The 21187-nt window shown below is 41.9% G+C and overlaps 10 protein-coding genes and 2 non-coding genes across 12 annotated transcripts, besides 1 other annotated feature; 7 read left to right on the forward strand and 5 right to left on the reverse strand.

Moving 5' to 3' along the window:
* Window positions 1-42: 42 nt before the first annotated feature.
* TDEL0H01370 (CinA family protein) lies at window positions 43-594 on the reverse strand (the record flags this gene model as incomplete). The annotated part of the gene is made up of 1 exon (XM_003683159.1): window positions 43-594. The coding sequence occupies one exon, from the start codon at window positions 592-594 to the stop codon at window positions 43-45; it is 552 nt and encodes a 183-aa protein (XP_003683207.1).
* Window positions 595-814: 220 nt separating this feature from the next.
* Window positions 815-1237, forward strand: RPN13 (proteasome regulatory particle lid subunit RPN13; the record flags this gene model as incomplete). Its single annotated transcript, XM_003683160.1, has 1 exon — window positions 815-1237. The coding sequence occupies one exon, from the start codon at window positions 815-817 to the stop codon at window positions 1235-1237; it is 423 nt and encodes a 140-aa protein (XP_003683208.1).
* Window positions 1238-1272: 35 nt separating this feature from the next.
* URA4 (dihydroorotase) lies at window positions 1273-2370 on the reverse strand (the record flags this gene model as incomplete). The annotated part of the gene is made up of 1 exon (XM_003683161.1): window positions 1273-2370. One exon carries the CDS (start codon window positions 2368-2370, stop codon window positions 1273-1275), a length of 1098 nt encoding a protein of 365 aa, XP_003683209.1.
* A 144-nt stretch (window positions 2371-2514) lies between these two features.
* DPH2 (2-(3-amino-3-carboxypropyl)histidine synthase) lies at window positions 2515-4152 on the forward strand (the record flags this gene model as incomplete). Its single annotated transcript, XM_003683162.1, has 1 exon — window positions 2515-4152. The coding sequence occupies one exon, from the start codon at window positions 2515-2517 to the stop codon at window positions 4150-4152; it is 1638 nt and encodes a 545-aa protein (XP_003683210.1).
* A 163-nt stretch (window positions 4153-4315) lies between these two features.
* On the forward strand, window positions 4316-4948 carry CNB1 (calcineurin regulatory subunit B; the record flags this gene model as incomplete). The annotated part of the gene is made up of 2 exons (XM_003683163.1): window positions 4316-4367; window positions 4473-4948. The coding sequence occupies 2 exons, from the start codon at window positions 4316-4318 to the stop codon at window positions 4946-4948; spliced, it is 528 nt and encodes a 175-aa protein (XP_003683211.1).
* A 752-nt stretch (window positions 4949-5700) lies between these two features.
* VMA1 (H(+)-transporting V1 sector ATPase subunit A) lies at window positions 5701-7554 on the reverse strand (the record flags this gene model as incomplete). Its single annotated transcript, XM_003683164.1, has 1 exon — window positions 5701-7554. The coding sequence occupies one exon, from the start codon at window positions 7552-7554 to the stop codon at window positions 5701-5703; it is 1854 nt and encodes a 617-aa protein (XP_003683212.1).
* A 2878-nt stretch (window positions 7555-10432) lies between these two features.
* Window positions 10433-10503, forward strand: TDEL0Htrna4G. Its single transcript has one exon. It is a non-coding gene; the product is annotated as a tRNA-Gly (tRNA).
* A 125-nt stretch (window positions 10504-10628) lies between these two features.
* Window positions 10629-12308, forward strand: RAD7 (UV-damaged DNA-binding protein RAD7; the record flags this gene model as incomplete). The annotated part of the gene is made up of 1 exon (XM_003683165.1): window positions 10629-12308. The coding sequence occupies one exon, from the start codon at window positions 10629-10631 to the stop codon at window positions 12306-12308; it is 1680 nt and encodes a 559-aa protein (XP_003683213.1).
* Window positions 12309-12639: 331 nt separating this feature from the next.
* Window positions 12640-16884, forward strand: TDEL0H01440 (RNA helicase; the record flags this gene model as incomplete). The annotated part of the gene is made up of 1 exon (XM_003683166.1): window positions 12640-16884. One exon carries the CDS (start codon window positions 12640-12642, stop codon window positions 16882-16884), a length of 4245 nt encoding a protein of 1414 aa, XP_003683214.1.
* Window positions 16885-16985: 101 nt separating this feature from the next.
* TDEL0Htrna7L lies at window positions 16986-17069 on the reverse strand. Its single transcript has one exon. It is a non-coding gene; the product is annotated as a tRNA-Leu (tRNA).
* Window positions 17070-17829: 760 nt separating this feature from the next.
* Window positions 17830-17907: a sequence feature (Short protein (TDEL_0H01450, CCE94004.1) was converted to a misc_feature.).
* A 408-nt stretch (window positions 17908-18315) lies between these two features.
* MRX19 (Mrx19p) lies at window positions 18316-19197 on the reverse strand (the record flags this gene model as incomplete). The annotated part of the gene is made up of 1 exon (XM_003683168.1): window positions 18316-19197. One exon carries the CDS (start codon window positions 19195-19197, stop codon window positions 18316-18318), a length of 882 nt encoding a protein of 293 aa, XP_003683216.1.
* A 276-nt stretch (window positions 19198-19473) lies between these two features.
* On the forward strand, window positions 19474-20784 carry SRF1 (phospholipase D regulator; the record flags this gene model as incomplete). Its single annotated transcript, XM_003683169.1, has 1 exon — window positions 19474-20784. The coding sequence occupies one exon, from the start codon at window positions 19474-19476 to the stop codon at window positions 20782-20784; it is 1311 nt and encodes a 436-aa protein (XP_003683217.1).
* Window positions 20785-21187: the final 403 nt, after the last annotated feature.

The raw sequence follows: 21187 nt of genomic DNA on the forward strand, positions 1-21187 counted from the left end.
GAAAAGTGCTGCCAAAGTAAGAGGACCATAATAAAGCAGCCTTTACTGGCCATGTTGAGTCTTCGTCGACTCCTCACCCCTCCGAAGCTCTCTCAGCAGGAATTGCAACCCTTGAAGGGCAAAAGCCTGCATGTTCTGACACCTCTCTGTACTTCCTGTCGCGTAAACTTTCGAAAGGTCTCTATCGGGACCAGAAATACCAAAATACACGGTTCCTGTCTTATTTGCAGCCTCAGGATCATTTGCTACCGCCAGAGGTGACTGTGAAGCATACCCGGTTTCACTCAGAGTCCACGTAGCACCCAATTCGAGTCTCAAGTTCCGCGCTAATCTTAGCGCTACATTAGTACTGGGACCGGTGTAACTATCAATATCCTGCGAATCCCACCCACTCAATTTCAGTCTAGACTTCAAACTGTAAACCATGGTCCCTCCATAGAACCATTCGGACGCTCCTGGCACTGAAACCAAGTAACTAGATATCAATCCTCCACACGCGGCTTCACACACCGCTATGGTTTCTCCTCTGCGCTTCAAAATCACTGAGATTTCTGTCACCAGCTCAACAGCCTCTAGCGGTGGAAATGCAACCATCTTCAGTATCCCAAAATACCTTGCAATGCCTCTTATAGTGGGTAAACTGGTGTTGAATTGATCTTCTTTTAAGATGTTTTGAATATAAAGCGTTTTACCCGGCCGCCTGGACCTTATTTAATAACCCAAGGCCATTGATGAGCAGTTAAGGTGGCGAATTGAGCATCCTTAAAGTCCTAAAAGGTGTATTTGTGCCATTGAACTGGATTTGACAGGCAGTATGAGTGGTGAAGTTCTGAAAATTCGCGCTGGAGTGTGTGATTACGATGAAGAGACCAAGGTTTGTACACCTGTGCCCTGTCAAGGTGAAATAGTGGTGAAACCAAATGAAGAAGAAGAAGCCATGGGGTTTTGGGATTTCGAATGGCGTCCTTTGGAGAAACCTGTCGGACGAGAGCTTGAAGCGATTCCTTTGATTTTGATTCCGGGCGAGACTCTGTGGGTACCGGTGAAATCTTGTAAGAACGGCAGGATATTCGCACTAGTGTTCTCATCTAATCAACGGTATATGTTTTGGCTGCAAGAGAAGAACTCTGGATCGCTGGGGTTGAACGAATTGAGTGAAAAGGATCAAAAGTTGTACGATAAGATGATTAACATACTCAATGTAGATGATGACGACGTCGAGATGAAGGATGCTTGAATAGAGGATATGTGTACATAAATAAGAATGTTTGCTTATTTTGCAATCCATTTGACACTCCAGTTAAGTTTTGATCCAGCGAGGAAGGGAGCTACTAGTAAACCTTGCTTGTCTGAAATGGTGGGGGGCACTACTTGTTTCTGCTTGTAGACCACTGCCTCATCAAGAGACTTGAGGTCACTATGTGGTACTTGGTAGAATTGAGTTGGGAAATCAGTGACAAAACCCTTCAATTTGTCAAGAGACTGTTGTTCTTCAAAAATTTGGGCAAGGTATGGAATCGCTAGAGACTGGGAAAACACACCAGCACAAACTCCCATGTGTCTTGATTTGCTCTCTAGCGGATGAGGAGCAGAGTCTGAACCAAAGAAGAAGTAAGGTTTGCCCGAAATGGCTGCGCTCACTAATGCTCTTTTATCTTTTGGTAATTTGGCTACAGGCTTGCAGAAATTGATAGGGTTGCCGGCCCAGTCGTCGATTGTCAAGTACAGATGGTGTGCTGTGATAGTAGCAGCGACTTTAATGTCCTTTGAATCCTTTACGTCTTTGTTGATGTCTTCAATCGCCTTGATGGCGGCCTCGGTGGTACAATGTTCAAGAATGATCTTCAAATTGGGGAAATCAGAGTGAAGTTTTTTCAAAGCAGGCAAAAAGGATTCCTCTGCATTTAAGACATGTATATCTTCTGCCTGTTTGCCGTCATTGACCGAAGGTTTTTCACCATGAAGGTTAAGCACTAAATTCTCTTTTTCCATGGCTTCAAACACTGGGTAGAAAGCACTAAAATCGTTTGGATCAACACCTGCAGCTGAATTGGTAGTGACACCCGCTGGATAGCACTTGACACCTCTGATAGCCTTGCGAGAGGCAGCTTCATGGATCAGTTCAGGAGTCAATTCTTTCGAAAGGTAAAAACTCATTAGAAAAGTTGTTTGGGGTGCCAATCCTTGAATTTTCTTCTTGTATTCAACCACACGGTCAATTGTGGTGACTGGGGGTTGTAAATTGGGCATCACATAGGCAACAGAGACCCCTCCTTCTCTCACAGTAGGAGCCACCAATTCCATCATAGAGCCTTCTCTAAGGTGAACATGCATATCGCATGTTACTCCCAAATTCAATTCAGACGCCATTGATCTTCAGCTTGATTTGGATGTGAATTGATGAAATAATCGTTAATCTTTTTTTTTTAAGTCTCATCGCTTAATTGAAAAATTTCCAGCTCATCTCATCAAACTAAAAGGATCAGAGGAAGAGAACTCATCAGAAACCTTTCAATGTCTAGTGAAGAAATTGCCACAGCTTCGGTGGCACCAGCATTGTCAACAGCACAAAACGAGGATACTTTTGGGCTTCAAAAATATGATTCGGTCGCTATTGAGAGGGCTTGTTATCTAGGTCCACACGCTGCAAGTGATGAAAGGAATTCTGTAGGGAATTATCATGCCGTGGACGAGATAGTGGACTTTTTAAAGCAAAATGAAAAGTATCGTAATATCACATTGCAATTTCCAGACTCTTTGATTCAGGATTCAAGTATTGTCGTTCAGCTTCTGCAAGAAAAGTTAAACATGGACTCTGGAACTGTGAAGAGAAGGTTCTGGGCACTGGCAGACACTGCATATAGTGCCTGCTGTGTGGATGAAGTGGCTGCCGAGCACGCCAAGGGGGATTTAGTTATCCATTTTGGTGATGCTTGTTTCAAGGCCGTGCAGTCATTACCAGTGGTTTATTCTCTTGGTAGACCATATCTGGATTTAGAGGAGGTGGCAAAGAAGTTCAGTGGTATTTTTGACGACAAATGCCGAAAGATATGCTTACTAGCCGATGCGCCTCACACATATATTTTGAGTTCTCTGTATGAAAAGCTGGAAGAAGAAGGCTATGAGAATTTGATCTACGGAGTCGTTGATGAAATTTTGGTTGCTGATACCTCAGTTATCCTACAACAAAAGAATGACGACAATCACTCGGCAAAGCGAATAGGCAATTTAGGTAATAGAGTGCTCATGACAAACAAAAGAGATAGCAAAGCTCTGGAAGAAGATATCATAAGGGAAGAATTTGCTCTTTTCCATATAACCATACCGCAGGACCCACATCTACTGTTTTTGGTGACCAAGTTCGAGAGCGTCATATTATATGATCCAAAAGACAATACGATAACGGAAGGACCATATCCTTCACTAATGAAAAGATACAAGAATATGCATGTAGCAAGAACTGCCGGTTGTATCGGCATACTAGTCAACACGCTTTCATTGAGAAACACAAAGGAGATGATCAATACTTTGGTAAAATTGATCAGAGATAACGGTAAGAAACACTACTTGTTCGTTGTCGGTAAACCCAATGTCGCAAAGCTGGCTAACTTTGAACCTGTTGACATCTGGTGTATACTTGGCTGCGGTCAAGCTGGTATAATTCTTGATCAGTATAACGAATTTTACAAGCCAATCATTACACCATATGAACTGACAATGGCCCTCAAGGAAGAAGTTACTTGGACCGGCCAATGGGTTGTGGATTTTGAAAAAGTCCTTAATGAGATTGCCGTGAATGAAACTGAGCCTTGTGAGGAAAGAAATGAATCTGATGAGCCTGAATTCGATGCGGTAACGGGAAAATATGTCAGTACGTCGAGACCTCTTAGACATATCCAGCACTTGGAAATAGAAGGGCCAAAGGAAACAGAATCACGCTCTTTGATTCAAAAAGTCAATGGAGGAGTCATTATTAAAGGTACTGTCTCTACAGCAGCAGCCTCCATCCAAAATCGTGAATGGACCGGTCTTGGCAGTGATTTCACAGCTCAAGACGATTACGAAGAAGAGGGAGCCACTGTACAAGAGGGGATTTCGGGAGTCGCTTCAAGTTACGAGTTCGATAAACTAAATTCCAGAAATCAAAGCTAACTAATAACTATTTATTCATCTTTTAAGTAGTAAGCTAACGAATACTGCTGAAATCACGTGATTTTAGTCGCTGGTAGAACATAACTTAAATGTGCTGAACCATCCACCCTCTTAACATGACTACAAGACATAAAGTTCAAATCAAGGTATATTGAGATTAATCATGGGTGTTGCTTCTTCTAAAGTCATTGACAACCTTCTGGAGGATACAAATTGTATGTTTTCAGTGCTGTTCAGGTCGCATTGTGAAAGTCTATTATAGTACTAACTTAGAATGCCCTTGGAAACGCTAATGCGTGATTATTCCAGGTTGAAAACAGTCGATGGAGATGAGATTGAAAGATTGAGGAAACGTTTTATGAAACTCGATAGGGACAGTTCTGGTTCAATTGATAAAAATGAGTTTATGATGATTCCTGGGGTATCATCTAATCCTCTAGCCGGGCGAATAATGGAAGTTTTCGATGCCGATAATAATGGTAGTGTTGATTTCCAGGAATTCATATCTGGTCTGTCTATATTCAGTGGTCGGGGAAGCAAAGATGAGAAATTAAAGTTTGCCTTTAAGATATATGACATAGACAAGGATGGATATATATCAAACGGTGAACTGTTCATTGTGCTTAAAATAATGGTTGGGAACAACTTGGATGATGAACAACTGCAACAGGTTGTGGACAGAACCATTGTGGAAAATGATAGTGATGGTGATGGACATTTGAGCTTCGAAGAATTTAAGAACGCCATTGAGACAACCGAAGTGGCCAAAAGTTTGACACTTCAGTATGATGTATGATAACCAGTTACAGTCATTCGGCTCAAGTGAATTACTAAGGGTAAATGAAGGTGAAGGCCGTGCCTAATGTACGATACATTTATACTGTGGATAAGAATGAACTTCTGTGACTAACGCAGATGCCATACGGGTGCTACAGGTCTGTGATAATACGGTTGGTACTTATTACTCCGTAACTTTTCATTAAATCTTATTTCGTTTTTTAGATCCGGAGTTTTATCTGCTCACTTGGGATGTAGATCGAATCGTATTATTTCTTGATCGCTTTCAAGATGCTAATGTTGGCCTTGTAAAATGTCTTAAGCGCACATAGATGATAGCATCAAAGGTTGAATATTTCGATAACGACTGCAAGATCGGTACATGTGTAGTACATTGAGAAGTCGGATTTCTTACCTTCAAATTCGACCTCTAAGACCTTTTCATCCACAGTATATTCACCAGCTGGAGCAATCCAGGTAACTTTACCTCTAGCTCTAGGAGGCAATAGGATCTTATGGTCCTCTATCAATGAGTTTTCAAAAACAGTACCGAAGATGTCATCGCGGGCGATGTGATCACCAACTTTGTAAGAGCCAGGCGTAAATTTCCACTTGATCTCTCTGCTCAATGCAGGAGCATCGACACTTCTTGGGATGTAAATCGAATCGGATTGTTCTTTGATCGCTTTCAAGAGTGATATGATAACGTTCGCCTTTTACAATGTCAATGGCTTTATGGTGTATAATAATAAGTACACAGGGTTATTGTATTTAATCTGTGGATTCGGCGAATCTCTCTTGCATGTTGGATAGTAGTTTTTCAAATTCGGCGTGTACCTCTTCTTGGCCTCTGCTTGGTTCAAAGAACTTGGAAGAAGAAACCGCGTGTTTGACATCAGCGGTAGCTTCGGATAGCTTAGACCAGTTAGCACCATTGGCGATAGCCTTTTGAGATTCGTCATGGTAACCAACAAAGGCTCTCATCATATCGAAAGTCTTCCAGATAGGACAGAAGGCATCATAAGTAGAGTAACCGTTTTGTTGCAAGAAATCTTCCTTGATCAAATTGGCAACATCCAAAGTGATCTTATCACTGTCGGAAAGAGCAGATTTACCGACCAATTGAACAACTTGCTCCAATTCTTCGGCGTTAGATAAAATTTCTCTGATACGATCTCTTAGTGATGCAAACTCTGGGTAGTTGACATCGTAGTATTTGTTCAAGACATTAGTGTACTTGGAGTACGACACACTGGTGTTAATAGAGGGGAAATGCTTTCTCTGTGCCAATTTCTTGTCCAAACCCCAGAATACTTGAGTAATACCTAGAGTGGCCGTGGTCACGGGATCTGAAAAATCACCACCAGCTGGAGACACTGCAGCAACGATAGAGACAGACCCAACACGATCTGGGGATCCTAGTGCCACTGCTTTACCAGCTCTCTCATAGAACGATGCCAATTTGGCACCCAAGTAAGCTGGGAAACCCTGATCAGCAGGCATTTCACCCAAACGACCAGAAATTTCTCTCAAGGCTTCTGCCCATCTAGAAGATGAATCTGCGATCATGGCAACATCTCTACCCTGATCTCTGAAGTACTCAGCCAGCGTGATACCCGTATAAATTGATGCTTCTCTTGCGGCGACCGGCATATTTGAAGTGTTGGCCACCAAAGTGGTACGCTTCATAATAGGTTCCATCTTACCGTTCTTCTCGGTATGAAGTTCTGGAAACTCCATTAGAACCTCTGCCATCTCGTTACCACGTTCTCCACAGCCACAATAGATGATAGCATCAGAGTTGGAGTACTTCGATAGCGATTGCGAGATCACCGTCTTACCACAACCAAAAGCACCTGGAATACACGTGGTACCACCTTGAACACAAGGAAATAGGGCATCTAGCACTCTCTGACCAGTCAACAACGGGTAATCAGCGGATTTCTTCTCTGCAACAGGTCTTGGGACACGCACAGGCCATGTGTGGTACATTGGGAAGTCGGATTTCTTACCTTCAAATTCGACCTCCAAGACCTTTTCGTCCACAGTATATTCACCAGCTGGAGCAATCCAGGTAACTTTACCTCTAGCTCTAGGAGGCAATAGGATCTTATGGTCCTCTATCAATGAGTTTTCAAAAACAGTACCGAAGATGTCACCGCCGGTGATGTGATCACCAACTTTGTAAGAGCCAGGCGTAAATTTCCACTTGATCTCTCTGCTCAATGCTGGAACCTCGACACCTCTTGGAATGTAGATCGATCCGGATTGTTCTTTGATCGCTCTCAAAGGTCTTTGAATACCATCGTAAATAGTTTCCATCAAACCTGGACCCAATTCAACCGACAATGGCTTACCAGTCCGTAGAACTGGATCACCAACAGTAACACCTGCAGTTTCTTCGTAAACTTGGATGGTGGCTTTATCACCATCAATTCTAATAACTTCACCGACCAAATTGTCATGACCAACCTTGACCAATTCGTACATTGCACAACCAATCATGCGTTCAGCAACCACGACGGGACCAGAGACAGAGTAGATGTAACCATACTCAGTTTCGTCATGCTCTTCAAGTGAAAGTCTTTGGATCTCTTTGCGTGCGTTCTCCAGAGCACCTGCCATCTTGCTGTATTATTTCCTGTCTATAGTGGCTTAACCTGCTTTTTTAATGGAACCAATAATTAATTGCAGGTAGTGGAACTCAACTAAATGTTTACCGGTGACCTAGCCAGTTGATTAAGTTTGTATAAGAATACAATTGATTTTTTCAATGCTGCAAAGCTGCCAACTAGGCTGCTTAACCACCCCCTGTGGTAGTTCATTGATTTTTACAGCCATATCGTTTAGTTACCCGCCTTGATTTTGACTAAAATCTGGTCGATCAGTAAATTAGGAGCTTAAAGTAAACTATATCTGACGGGCTTGTACTGCCGCAATTATTAATTCGCCAATGAGTAATATTGTAAACTCTCAATGGTCGAGGACGTAAGAATTTGCTATTTTTTGCAACTTTTGTGAGATGCGTTCGATATCAAACTAGAAAGTTCACAGAAATTTTTCGTCTACCTCCAATAATACTAGATATTAATCTAACAGAGAAAAGCTGACAATCTGCAGCTGAGACAGATATATAAGTAAGATAGTCGCGTTTTTGTTATTGATTGGTAGGTTGACAAAGCAATCAGTACCCATGACACGTATACTACACGTAATACTGATAGCAAAGATTTTTTTAAATGCTGCCTGCCTAGCTCTAGACTTCGAAAGTAATTCGGACCTATTAACCATAGGTAGGCCTACCGGCTTCGTATACCCCAACGCGACAAATATGACGGCCATGACCCTATACTCACAGCCTTATCAAATCAACTGGGAACTATTAGATAAGATCGTCGCAGACCTAGTCAGTAGGGGAGACAGCAAGGCAGCCAAATTAGGTAAAAGGAGCTTAACTGAAGATGAAATAAGGCATAAGCTGCTAGTGGGAATAGGAGCTGAAACCAATGCGAGTCGTCCTAGTAGTACAGACAATAGCCACGCTCAGAAATTTGCGACGTCGAAATCTCAACCAGATCCTTCGGAGCAGTGGCACTGACCAGGCACTTGAAAACTATTACTACCCTAGCCAAAGACGCACTGGCAATCGCGCAACAGCGACAAGAGGCGAATCACAAACAGAGGGAGGAAGAAAATTGGTTTTAAAATAGGTGAACTCGTCCTCCTGCATAGAGATGCGTACCATAACACAGGACGCTATTGGAAGGCTCAGCTTTATTTTTCAGCGCTAGCAAGGATATATGGTCCGTTCTTAGTGTAAATCGCTTTCCGTGGAGCAAGTATTTGAAATGACGTAAACTTTCAATGATACCTAACAATTCCAGTTCACCGGCTGGGTAGTTGTTCTGTGCTCCTTGCATGGATTTCGAGAAATAGCCTACAACGCCGACGACTTTCTTGCCCTCCATTTGTTCTAACACAGCTCCTAGTCCTGATTTACTAGCATCGGTAGTGAGTCGGTACGAATGTTCGGTGCAGAATGGGACAAGCAAAGGGGCTGCAACCAACAGTCTCTTCAACTCATTAAAGGCGTTTGTCTGCAATGTAGTCCATGGCGTTTTCTTAGCTGCATAGTCAATTAACGGGCGAGCGATTGTCGAACAATGCGGTATGAATCTTCGGTAGTAGTTAATCATACCGAGAAAACGTTGTGCATCTTTTATTGACTTGCACGGTGGTATAGCATGAATGGCGTCACACTTACCTTTTATTGGCCGGATACAATGTTCGGAGATGTGGTAGCCTAAGAATTCCACTTCGGTTTGTAAGAATTGACACTTCTTTTCCTTAGCGATGAGTTGGTGTTCTTGGAGGCGTCCTAAAACTGTGTTTAAATGTTCAATGTGTTGTTTTTCAGATGTTGATATCACTAGAATATCATCAAGGTAAACCAGGACGAATGGCAAATCGCGGAATATGTCTGCCATATATCGTGAGAAAGTTGACGGGGCATTGACTAGCCCGAAAGGCATCACTCGATACTGGTATTTGCCATTGTGGGTCGTGAAAGCTGTCTTGGGTACATCTTCTGGTCTTTACCGGAATTGGATGATATCCTGAGTGGAGGTCTAGTGTTGAGAATATGGAAGCGTTTCCGATCTTTGCAAGTAAGACCTCAATTCTAGGGAGTGGGAAGGGGTCTTTGATGGTGGCTTCGTTGAGAACCCGATAATCAACGCACAGGCGGAAGGAGCCGTCTTTTTTCTTCACCAGCACCACAGGGGAGCTGTAAGGGCTCTTTGATGGTCCTATGAAGCCTTTTTTAAGTAAGTCATTCACTATGGTCACTATCTGGTCCTCCTCCTTAGGCGTTCTCCTATATGGAGGTATACGGGGTATTCTAGCATCTGCTTTCAGGTCGATCTCATGGGAGACCTCTTTAATTGCAAGCGCGGTCCGTGGCAGATCGTTTCTGACTGTGTGCCTGTATTTCGCTTGCAAGGATGGCGGTAATCGGTGGAACGAACTTGCGTCGTGGTGGTTCGGTGGCTGGGCGTCGATTGCCAGTGCGGCGCTACCAAGTGTAGTAATACGGATGGTATTTAGTATTAATACTTAATCTCTCGTCCCCCCCTCTCTCGGACGGGGCTAGATAGACTTCGATAGCTATTTCATAGGTCTTTATATAGGCCTTCGGATCTATGGCCGTAGCCCCAACTATGAGGGTCCTTCCTATTTCCGTGGGCCTCAATATGATAGTTGATCCACTCATTGGTATGTCTTGATCATACTATCACATCTTCCCTCTCCTAATGGTCAATTACTGGTTGTTCGAAATGGGTTAACGCCCTCAGGTTTTGTAATAATGAGTTTAGTCGTTCGGGTGCCAGTCGTTTGATTTCTGTTTCTTTGAACTCGACAGTTATTTGTGGGTCCACGTACTGGAGCTTACAGTGGTATATGTAGGTTGGTTGTTCAGTTAACCCTAACAACTACAAAACAAGCGCAAGTGGTTTAGTGGTAAAATCCAACGTTGCCATCGTTGGGCCCCCGGTTCGATTCCGGGCTTGCGCATTTTTTTTCCATTCTAAAGTATAATATAACTGCAAGCGGGTACCATTTAAAGATCGGGCTCATTGCTATTTAGCTAGCTGTATCGTCCTGATAGCGTGTGATAGCTTCTTGGGAGCCTTTCGGTGATGTATCGAAGCAGGAATCGTGGTAAGAAAAGTGGTGAAGATGGGGGGGTCAAAGGACCGAGCTCTGCTTTGACTCAATTCTTAAAAGATCAAGGTATCAGTGCTCAGGCAATTAAAAGTCGATGGGAAAAGCGACAGAAAGAGGAAGCAGAAAGTAGCGTAACACCTGAGTCTACCCCTGATGTCTCTAAAGTTAAACCAGAGGATGTTGAAGATGAACAATTGGATCAAGTGAGTTCAGAAAGCACTGAAACCGATGATGAACTTACCTCTACACCATTTGACAAGAGATTAAGGTCCGTGGGTGCCGATAGTGATGAAGAAGAGTACGATGTTGATGATACTTCAGTAAAGAAACCACGAATAATGCCGAGGCAAACTGTGAAGGATGAAAAGAAGAAGACACAGATTTTACAGAATCGTCGAAAGAAACGGCGGAAGGCAGCTGATATACTGGATAGACGTACTGATATATTGCCGACTCTACAGGATATGTGCATAAGAAGAATCAGTGAAAACATTTACAAACTGGAAAAAGACACCAACGAGGATAAATCAATCAGCTTTGATCATATCAGAAAAGTTTTGGGTGGTATCTCCACGGATAATTTAAAAAATTTGGCCAAGGCTTTGTCAAAAAATAGAGCTTTAAATGATCATACGTTGCAGCTTTTTTTGAAGACAGATTTACACGAGTTAACTTTTCATGATTGTTCAAAATTGTCGTCAGAGGGTTACAGAATCTTGTCCATTTTTTCACCTCATCTAACAAAGTTGTCACTTCAGATGTGCGGTCAACTTAACAATGAGGCATTGTTATATATTGCTGAGAAGCTGACGAATTTGACATCAATTAATCTGGATGGGCCTTTCCTAATCAACGAAGAAACTTGGGATCTTTTCTTCCAAAAGATGAAGGGTCGTCTAAGGGAATTTCATGTTTCTAATACTCATAGGTTCATTGATCTCTCCCTGAGTAGTCTTCTGAGGAATTGTGGTGCGGATCTGGTCTCCTTAGGGTTATCAAGATTAGATTCCGTGTTCAACTATTCTTTACTTCCACAATATCTTAACAACAAAGAGTTCCATACACTCTCGATCAAAAATCCCTTCAATGAAGAGGATTTTAGCGATGAGGTCATTATCAATATACTGGGCCAAATTGGCTCTACTTTACGACATCTGAGCCTCAGCGGTTGTACTGAATTAACCGACTCAACACTCATAAACGGTATGGCCGCGTTCCTCGAAAAGCGAGGTAACTTGGAGACTTTGGAGCTCGAAGAACTAACATCCATCACTACTGATGGGCTGGTATATCTCTGCAGTAAAGTGAGCATGCCTCTTTTGAAGCGCTGCAGTTTTAGACGGTGTATTCAAATCGATGACGCAGCGACGATTGAGCTGTTTCTGAATTCCGCCAAGGACTCTTTGGAGTATATCAATTTAAATTCTCTAAACAAGTTAACGGAAGAAACATTTGCGATCATGAGTTGCCCAAATTTGACTCACTTGGATTTATCCTTTGTGAGAGCTATAGATGATTTATTGGTTGAGCAGATCAGTCGACAGAACCCAAAACTTAGGCTCATGGAAGTTTTTGGAGATAACTTGATTACGAGTAACGCTAAGATTCCATCTACGCTGACCCTGACAGGCAGGGAAAGTGACACTCTATAATATATTTATTCATTTCTGTATTTGTAAGGATTTCAAGTCGCCTCGTCAACTACTAAACATAAAATGTTCTGTCAGCAATGATAACAAACATAGTACACACCAGCATCAGTGAAAAATGCTAAATTTCTGAATCAGCTTGAGGCTAACTTGTAAGCGCTCCTGGCACAAGTTATTAATATGTGGACAGGTTGATTTATCTCTTATATTAAATTATTGTCATTTTTTTTAGTTGACTACGAGCGAAATTAAAATATCGACAATCGTCATCTCATCGGCTCTTCAGCACTATACGAAAATTCAGTATCCTCTAAAGAATTGATAGCCATTGAACATGGCCAAGAAGGGGAAAACCAGCTCGAAGGCTTCCCCAACCCCACCGCCAGATGTGGGCAAAAAGAAGAATAGGAACAAGGTGGAAGAACCTAGTGAATTAGAACTAAAGAAATCCAAACAACAGGCCAATAGAGCCAAAGTCACTTCGACAGCTAGCTGGACTGGGAAATTGCCACATACGTTATTACATGAGTTTTGTCAGAAGAGGAAATGGAACAAAGTTGAATACGATATGAAGAAAATTGGTGATAAAGGAATGGTTGCCATTGCAATACTATCCTACACTGACGCCAAGTCCAAGGAAACGTTGACAGTTAAAATGAATGATCCGACTTATGACAAGGCAAGTGGTAAAGGTGCAGTTGTCCCACAGGAGACACCTAACGAGGCTAGACATTACGCTGCTACGGTGGCTTTACATCGTGTCGCCTACAATACTAATATGCATATGATGCTTCCACCAAATCACAAGAACGTCTGGTATGAATTGAACGATTACAGAACGGCTATTTCGAAAGAAAACTCATACCGCTCCCAAAGGCTATTTGATTCTGACCCGTTCAAGACAATGGTAGAGGACCAAAAGCTTAAGAAACAAAGAGAAAAGGAACAAGCAGGCAAGAACAAACAAGCAGAGAAGGAGCATACTCAAACTGTGGTTGTATCATTGCCCAACAATTCCAATAGAGTCGACAAGCCATCGGATCTGCGATCGAAAAGGCTTGCAAAGTTACAAAATTCAACACATTTCCCAAAGAAAGTATGGGAAAACGCCCCTTTTATAGATCTTGAGGAGTCATCGCGCCAGATGATGGAATCCACCATGAAATTGAACATCGATTGGAAAAGCAGGAGGTTAGATACAGCGAAATCGCTGACCGGGGATCGCGAGGTTCTGAAGAACGGATTACTTTCTTTGAAGTTCAGAGAAGCTCATGTTGAAGAAGCGATGTCCTATAAAGATCCACTATCATTTTTATTATTGAACCTCCCGGAAGATGACTTACCGCCATTCTTCCATAAGAGGAAGGAGGACACCAAAAATATACTACAAATATCATCGCTACCGCTTGTAGTGCGCAACATGATTGATAGACTAATGGAGAGTGGTGTGTCGAAGGACGAGGCAGTCTTTGCCTTGGAGGGTTCCGAAATGGATGAGAACGAAGCCGCAGGTAAACTTACACAGGCGGCTTACCCTTCATTGACAGCTATCTCTGATTCAATGCCTTCGGAGCAGGAATCAGTAGAGATCTGGAACCAAGAGCTGGAAAGTTTGAGATGCATTTATGAGGACTCTGTGACAGTAATAAAAGAGAATTCATGTTATTCTATCGATCTTTTCAAAGAGATGAAATTGAAAGCAAAATTCTACAGGACAAAGCATTATCCTCAAGCACTACCGGGGATTATTGTTTCAACTTTCGAAAGAGGCTACAAATTGCCAGACTACATCAAGCAACAGATCTTGGTCAAACTCTTACAGTATATCTCTGAATCCAAGTTGCTTGGAGACATGCTTGTCTTCCATGTGTATGAGTGGCTTCAAGAAAATGTCAAACAGCTTATCGAAAATCCGGGTCCTCTTTTATCTAATGCAATACTACACGAGACGTCGAGTAACCAAAGTGGAGAGTATTCGCCAATGCAAAACAACAAATTGAACAGACGGCAAAGAAGCGGTCAAAAATCAGAGATAAATGGGGAAACGCTGAAGATGCTCGAGAAAGAATATTTCGAGAGGCTCAAGTCTGCGGCATACAAGAATATGTGTAACTCTCGGGCAAAGTTGCCTGCATGGAAAAAACAGGATTTGATTGTGAACCTCGTTGAAAGTAATGATGTAATACTCATCACTGGTGAGACAGGTTCCGGTAAATCAACTCAAGTTGTTCAGTTTATTTTGGATTCCTTGGCGTCCATCAAAAAAGATTTTGCAACGAAGATCATCTGCACTCAACCCCGTAGAATTTCAGCCATTGGGCTGGCTGAGCGTGTTGCTGATGAGCGCTGCGTTGAATGTGGAGATGAGGTAGGTTACGTGATTAGAGGTGTTAATAAATCGAAGATTACCACTCGAATCAAATTCATGACTACAGGTGTCCTTGTGCGAATTCTACAAGGCGACAAGACTTTTTTGCAGAATACCATAGTGGTTATTGATGAAGTTCACGAGCGATCTATTGATACAGATTTAATTGTCATTCTACTAAAGAACTTGCGAGGCAAAATTCCAGGACTTAAAATCGTCCTCATGAGTGCAACAGTGAACGTTGACGTCTTTAAGAATTTTTTCGGGACCCTAGGTACTTGCCATATAGAAGGACGGACCTTCCCCATCAAGGATCACTATTTGGATGATATTTTGGAGGATCTAGACTTTACGATCAAGAGCGATAAATCCCATAACTATTGGGATGATGACGATGGAGATGAGAAACTTTTGAAGCCCACAGCAGACTGCAATTTTTTCAGATCGGGGCAGATTAATTATGACTTAATCTCTCAAGTTGTTACTTACGCCGATCAGCAGCTCTGCAATGAGGGAAACGACGGTTCGATCATCGTGTTTTTGCCTGGTGTTGCGGAAATCAACAGGTGTTGTAGTTTGATATCAGCAAGAAATGATACATTTGTTGTTCTTCCGCTACATTCTGCTCTCACACCTGAAGAACAGAGAAGGGTATTTAAAAAATATCCTCGTAAGAGAAAGATAGTTGTCTCAACCAACATAGCAGAAACTTCCATTACTATTGATGACTGTGTTGCTACAATAGATACAGGGCGCGGTAAAACAATGATTTACAATCCTAGAGACAACACTACGCGATTGACAGAATCCTTCATATCTAGGGCCGAGGCCAAGCAGCGTCGAGGCCGTGCTGGGAGAGTTCGTGAAGGTATTTCATATAAATTATTCTCGAAGAGACTATATGAAGAGGATATGGTATCGATGCCCGAACCAGAGATAAAGAGAATATCCCTCGAGTCTTTGTACATATCGGTCAAGGCAATGGGAATAAAGGATGTTGAGAAGTTTCTTGGGGGAGGTCTAGATCCACCACCAACCGAATCAATAGGCAAAGCAGCCAGAATTTTGACCACAGTAGGTCTTCTAGATGAATTTGATGGCTCTCTGACAGAACTAGGGAAATTTATAAGTCTCATGCCCACGATGGATAGCAAGCACGGTAAGTTGCTCATATACAGTATAATATTTGGTGTTGCAGATATGGGTATTTTGCTTGCGTCCATTCTCAGTGCTGGGACTATGCCGTTTGTGGGCGGTTTTGAGAATAAGGATAAAATCAAGAGGTTGTTGTCGAAGTATGAGAACAAAGGTGATTTGATAGCAGTCTGTGAGATTTTTCAGCAGTATTTGAGTATTAAAGGTGAATCAGCAAGGAATAAGTTTATCAAAGAAAATCTGCTATCCTACAACAAGGTGAAAGAAATTCTATCTTCCCAAACTCAATATCAATCCATTCTTAAGGATATAGGTTTTCTTCCTTTTAAAAAGGACGAGAAGCTTTCCGCATATCTAAATCGGAATTGTGACAACTATGACATAGTAAGGGCAGTGATCACAGGAGCATTTTATCCCCAAGTTGCTAGAGTTCAACTTCCAGATGCAAAGTACCTGAAAACCAGTATGGGTGCCATCGAGAAAGACCCAGAACTGAGCTCAATAAAGCTCTGGATCAGAAATGAAGAGTACATTGATCAATTGCTGAACCCAAAAGAAACTGGCCATGAGAATAAGCCATTGCCGGCAACTAGAGCATTCCTTCACCCATCATCAGTACTTTTCAAAGGTAATAACTTAAGCGCTGAAGAGACCCGAGCCCTAGTAGAAGATGAGCAACCGATGCTAAGGCAAAGCAACACAAATCCTCTTTTGAGAAATCCTTTCATTGCGTTCAACAGCGCTCACGTCACCAGTAAATTATACCTGCGAGAGGTCACTCCAATTTCAGCACTATCATTACTACTGGTAGGTGGGCCGTTGAGCTACGACGTCAATGAAAAGGAGCATTCTTACGGTATTATCGTGGATAATTGGTTGCCAATAAGAACATGGTGCAAAAATGCTGTGCTGATCAAAGAATTAAGAACTCTACTGGATCAAGCCATCAAAGATAAACTCGAGAACCCCAGGTATGTTGTTGTAAATTCCAACCAGCCGCAAACGAGGGCAGACCAGGTTCTAAAGTTAGTCGAGGATATTTTCAGCTTAGAGTGATGTAGTTAAGAGTGTATAGTAAAAAAATCAACAAGCGTCAATAGGTCAAACTAATTGTAATTACGATAGATGGATGAGTTTTGAATTTGGGAAAAAGTTAATGAAGGATGCGAGGTTCGAACTCGCGCGGACAACCGTCCAACAGATCTTAAGTCTGCCGCCTTAGACCACTCGGCCAACCCTCCATTGAGTAAGAGGTAGACGTTAAGAGGTATGAATATGATATACCATTCGACAACTGACTTATATCAGGCGAACACATCCAATACAGGAAGATCATGATGGAGCTTGCTTATCTGGATGTTAAAGGGTATCAAGATAGTCAAGAAGACGTGAGACTGAAGTCACGCATAAATGACCAGTGAAAGGATGAGAGACCCGATGGTTCTGTCTATATAAAGGCCTATGAGATGGTTGATGTCAGCTGTCCAGCTACAGGATTTCACTTGGAGGAGAGAGACTATGGGGTGACAAGATAGGGGTTCTGTTGGAGCTATGAGATGGGATACTTGCCATATTGTTCAGCCTTTCTCGATATTACCCTTTTTTTGGTTTCGAATCCAAACTGCGGCCCATGAACTTTGTAAGCCATTATTCATGCTTAATTGAGTCACTCTACTGTACTGAGCCATCAATTCATCCTCTGATCATGAAGTCATAAATTGCTAAGGATCACTTGATCCCTAAATGGAAATTCTTCAACATCAAACTATTCACTAGTAAATCCTGTCGCCTTCAAAGTCCACTCAATTCTGAATTCGCAAGCACATATACACCACTCTCTGAAATAAAATAAAATAAAATAAAGCGAACATTATCATAATTCAAACTATACAACAATTGTTAAAAATCAACTATAAAAAGATAACCTAACAAATGCATAACAGTTCAAATCGATTGAAAAAAGGACGTCCGATAGCTAGCAATCAATCGTCATTGGTTCGCTTATTTGGATCTAGCTCTCACCTTCCGTCTCTTTCTCTTAAGTCTTCTCACTCTCTTCTTTCTCCACTTAGCACGCATTTCGAACTAATTATGTGGTCTGGGGGTATAAGAAATAAAAGAGATATAAGAAAGGAAGTGTAAAATAAGAGTATAGAGAATAAGAATAAGTAGTTGATTTATAAACCTTGTCGGTGAGCTTTTCAACCATATCCCTATACTGGAACTATGTGGTTCTATTGCCTGAAGCTCTAAGGGCAGGGTGACCCCATATTTGAAAAATTCCTAAAAGTTGCGTCTGTCGCAATTTCAAAAAAAAAATTAAATTTTTGAAATTATTTGTCAAAAGAGATTTACAATAAAAAAGGTGTACGGAATGAAATTTGTGGATGTATGGGTAGCAGTCACTCAAATTTAGAACTCTTTCGTTATTCACATATATACTGCATTAGTGTCTACTAGTATACTTACTAGTATCAGTACGTGTTGCTAGTCTCTTTGAATCTCTTCGATTCGTGCTTTCTCTTGTATAACCACTTTCTCTAGATCAATTTTCATCTCTGGTATCTCTAAAAGTTCGATTATCTTTGGTAAGGTCTTATCATTCAATAGCAAGGTCTCTTGCGTGTTAAAGATTTTGTCATATTCCTCGATGTCTCTAAACTCTAATTTCGGAGACTGCTTCTCCATTATAGTCTTCAAATGTTGGGCACCGGCATATGCTTTGTAATTGCAATATGCTCTATATGTGAGGTAAAACCCCGGTACGTTCGGTATAATTGGGACGAGGATTACGGGCAGCGTTAGTGGGAGTCCTAACAAACAAAGAAGCATCTGCTTTTTATGATACTGCATTCCAGTGCGGTATTCTTTTTCGAATTGCAACTTGACTTCCTCTTCACTGAGGATCGACCCCGGCAAGTAAACATTTAGAGGTTTGGGTTCTAATGGAATGTTCGAACTTAAATACTCTGTCAACGAAAGCTTTGTCTCATCATTGGGTTCATCTTTCTTACTCACTCTCTTGAGCAGGTAGTTTTCACCAGGTATCGTTTTCAAACTATTCTCGGTCCATGGAGTATTCATCAGTAGCTTATTCACCCATAACACAATCTTTTTGTTATAGCTCTTTGGCGAGGAGTTCAATTTCCCCCAAATATCTGCAGCTTTCTTTGTAACCCACCGTTCGAGTCTTATCACACTAGAATCTTCATTCAACAGATCTGCGGTATGCTTATGGTAGATGAATACTTTCTTGTTCGTCACTGGTATAACGATTATCTTCACAGGATCTCTCAGAAACTGTTGCACAGTAACACTCGGTATCTTGGTAGCATAGCACCGAATACAACCAGGTCCCAGTACTTTCATCGCTTCTTAGATCTCAATGAGTCTGTGTGTAAGTTGATCCCGTTTTCTTGCTCTCTCTTCACTTACGCGAGCAACACTCTTATATAGTCAACCATTGACCCACAATACGATTCAACTCGACTCTTAACAGCCTCTTCTCGCAACTTTAGAGTCAGCTGGATGGTATTGGTTTATTATACCAACTCATCTTTTGTGTCCGAAACCGAGACTTGAAAGATACTTTCACTCTAAAGGACACTGTTACTGATAACAAGACTTTGCGGGACCCAATAGCTCATGGTAACTGATAGTTCTTCACCTACTAGTAGTACTGGAGACACTAGGACCAAAGCGGATGGTAGTAGCTCCAATAGTAGTGAAAGTCATGTCGCAAGAGGTGGCACTAATGATCATGACCCTTTAAACACATATGGATTCTACCCTACGACTGTACCGCCATTTGTGCTGGATTCACAGATTGAGAAGGTCAATACTCGCGTTACACACACTCCTTCAAAGGCGGAGATCAATGATTGCAGTCAGTTTAATTTAAAAGATCCATTTTTGGTCACTTATGATGGTAAATGGGGGGATTTTGCCCAAAATATAGGTTCAAACGTTGCCTATCCGAAGCAGGCGCATGCCAGGCTTTCATTAGACCAAAATTCCACCAGTTCGAACAATTCTGATATAGAGAAGCAAAGCAATACTGATGGGAGTTCTTTGATCGAACGAGAGAAAGCAGGAAAGCAGGTTTTGAAGGACTTGAATGGAGAATGGGGAGGTGGAAAGAGACTTGAAAAGTTATTCAATACTCCGATAGCGGGGAATTACGAGTTTAAGAATAATGAGGATCGAAAGGCTTGGTATGACTATGTGACCAAGATCAAACAATTTTACTACGGCGAAGGCTCCAATTGGAATCCAACGGATAACAAGAGTAGACTGGAACAGATGGAGAGAGGCACTGCAGGCAGGCGGAACCCCGACTGGGTCGAAGAGTTGAATAGAGACAGATTAAAATTCAAGCAAGTGAAACAACAAAAGCTACAACAATGGATGCCCGCGCTAAAAAGACTATTGCTGGATAATCAATATTTACCTCTAGGTCTACGTATTGTTGTGGGAGTCCTAAGCGTAGTCTCTCTAGGTTTAGCTGTTCGAATCTTTCAAAATTCGTCTTCAAGAGTCGCAGCAATCCAGAGCTCAGTGGATCAGCAACCAAGCACAATCATGGCAATTTGTGTTAATGCAATCGCCGTGGTATATATTGTGTGCATAGCGCACGATGAGTTTTCTGGGAAACCGCTTGGGCTCAGAAACCCTTTTGGCAAGTTACGACTTATCCTGCTTGATCTCCTATTCATCATTTTTTGCAGTGCCAATCTAGCACTAGCGTTCAACACACTTTTCGATCCCCAATGGGTATGCACGAACGAAGGTGGGTCCACCGGTCACACCCGTCAGTACCCTAAGATTCCCTACATCTGCGAGAAACAAAGAGCACTTTCGTCATTCCTCTTCGTCATGCTTTTCATGTGGATACTAACCTTCACCGTTAGCATAGTGCGAGTAGTTGAGAAGGTAAGTTCTTCACCAAGAGACTAAAAACTAACAAGACTAATTCATTACAGACATTGAAATCTCAACTCTCATAGACTATTTAGCATTTGGAAGATCTGTACTATTGAAATTTATCAGGTTTATTATTCATAGTGTTCTTTACCCGGCCGTAAGCCTTCTTTAAGCTATTAGCCGTTGCAAAATAGAGTACATACAAGTATACTTGACCCCAAGAAACACACAGAATCAGCTCATCGAGGGGTTCTAAGGGTTGTGAAAGTTGTTTTGGAGAATTGGATACTGTTCAAGTTTCATAGTTGCAGTTTCCTTTGTGTATTTACTCTAGGAATCGGTTGAAAGACATTGGCGCCATTATATCCATAAACATCATCCTACTAAAGTAGTTTGCATTTGATCCCCCTTTAGAGATTTTCTGGAATTAAGGCTA

This window comes from Torulaspora delbrueckii, chromosome 8, assembly GCF_000243375.1.
Source record: "Torulaspora delbrueckii CBS 1146 chromosome 8, complete genome".
Lineage (NCBI taxonomy): Eukaryota > Fungi > Ascomycota > Saccharomycetes > Saccharomycetales > Saccharomycetaceae > Torulaspora > Torulaspora delbrueckii.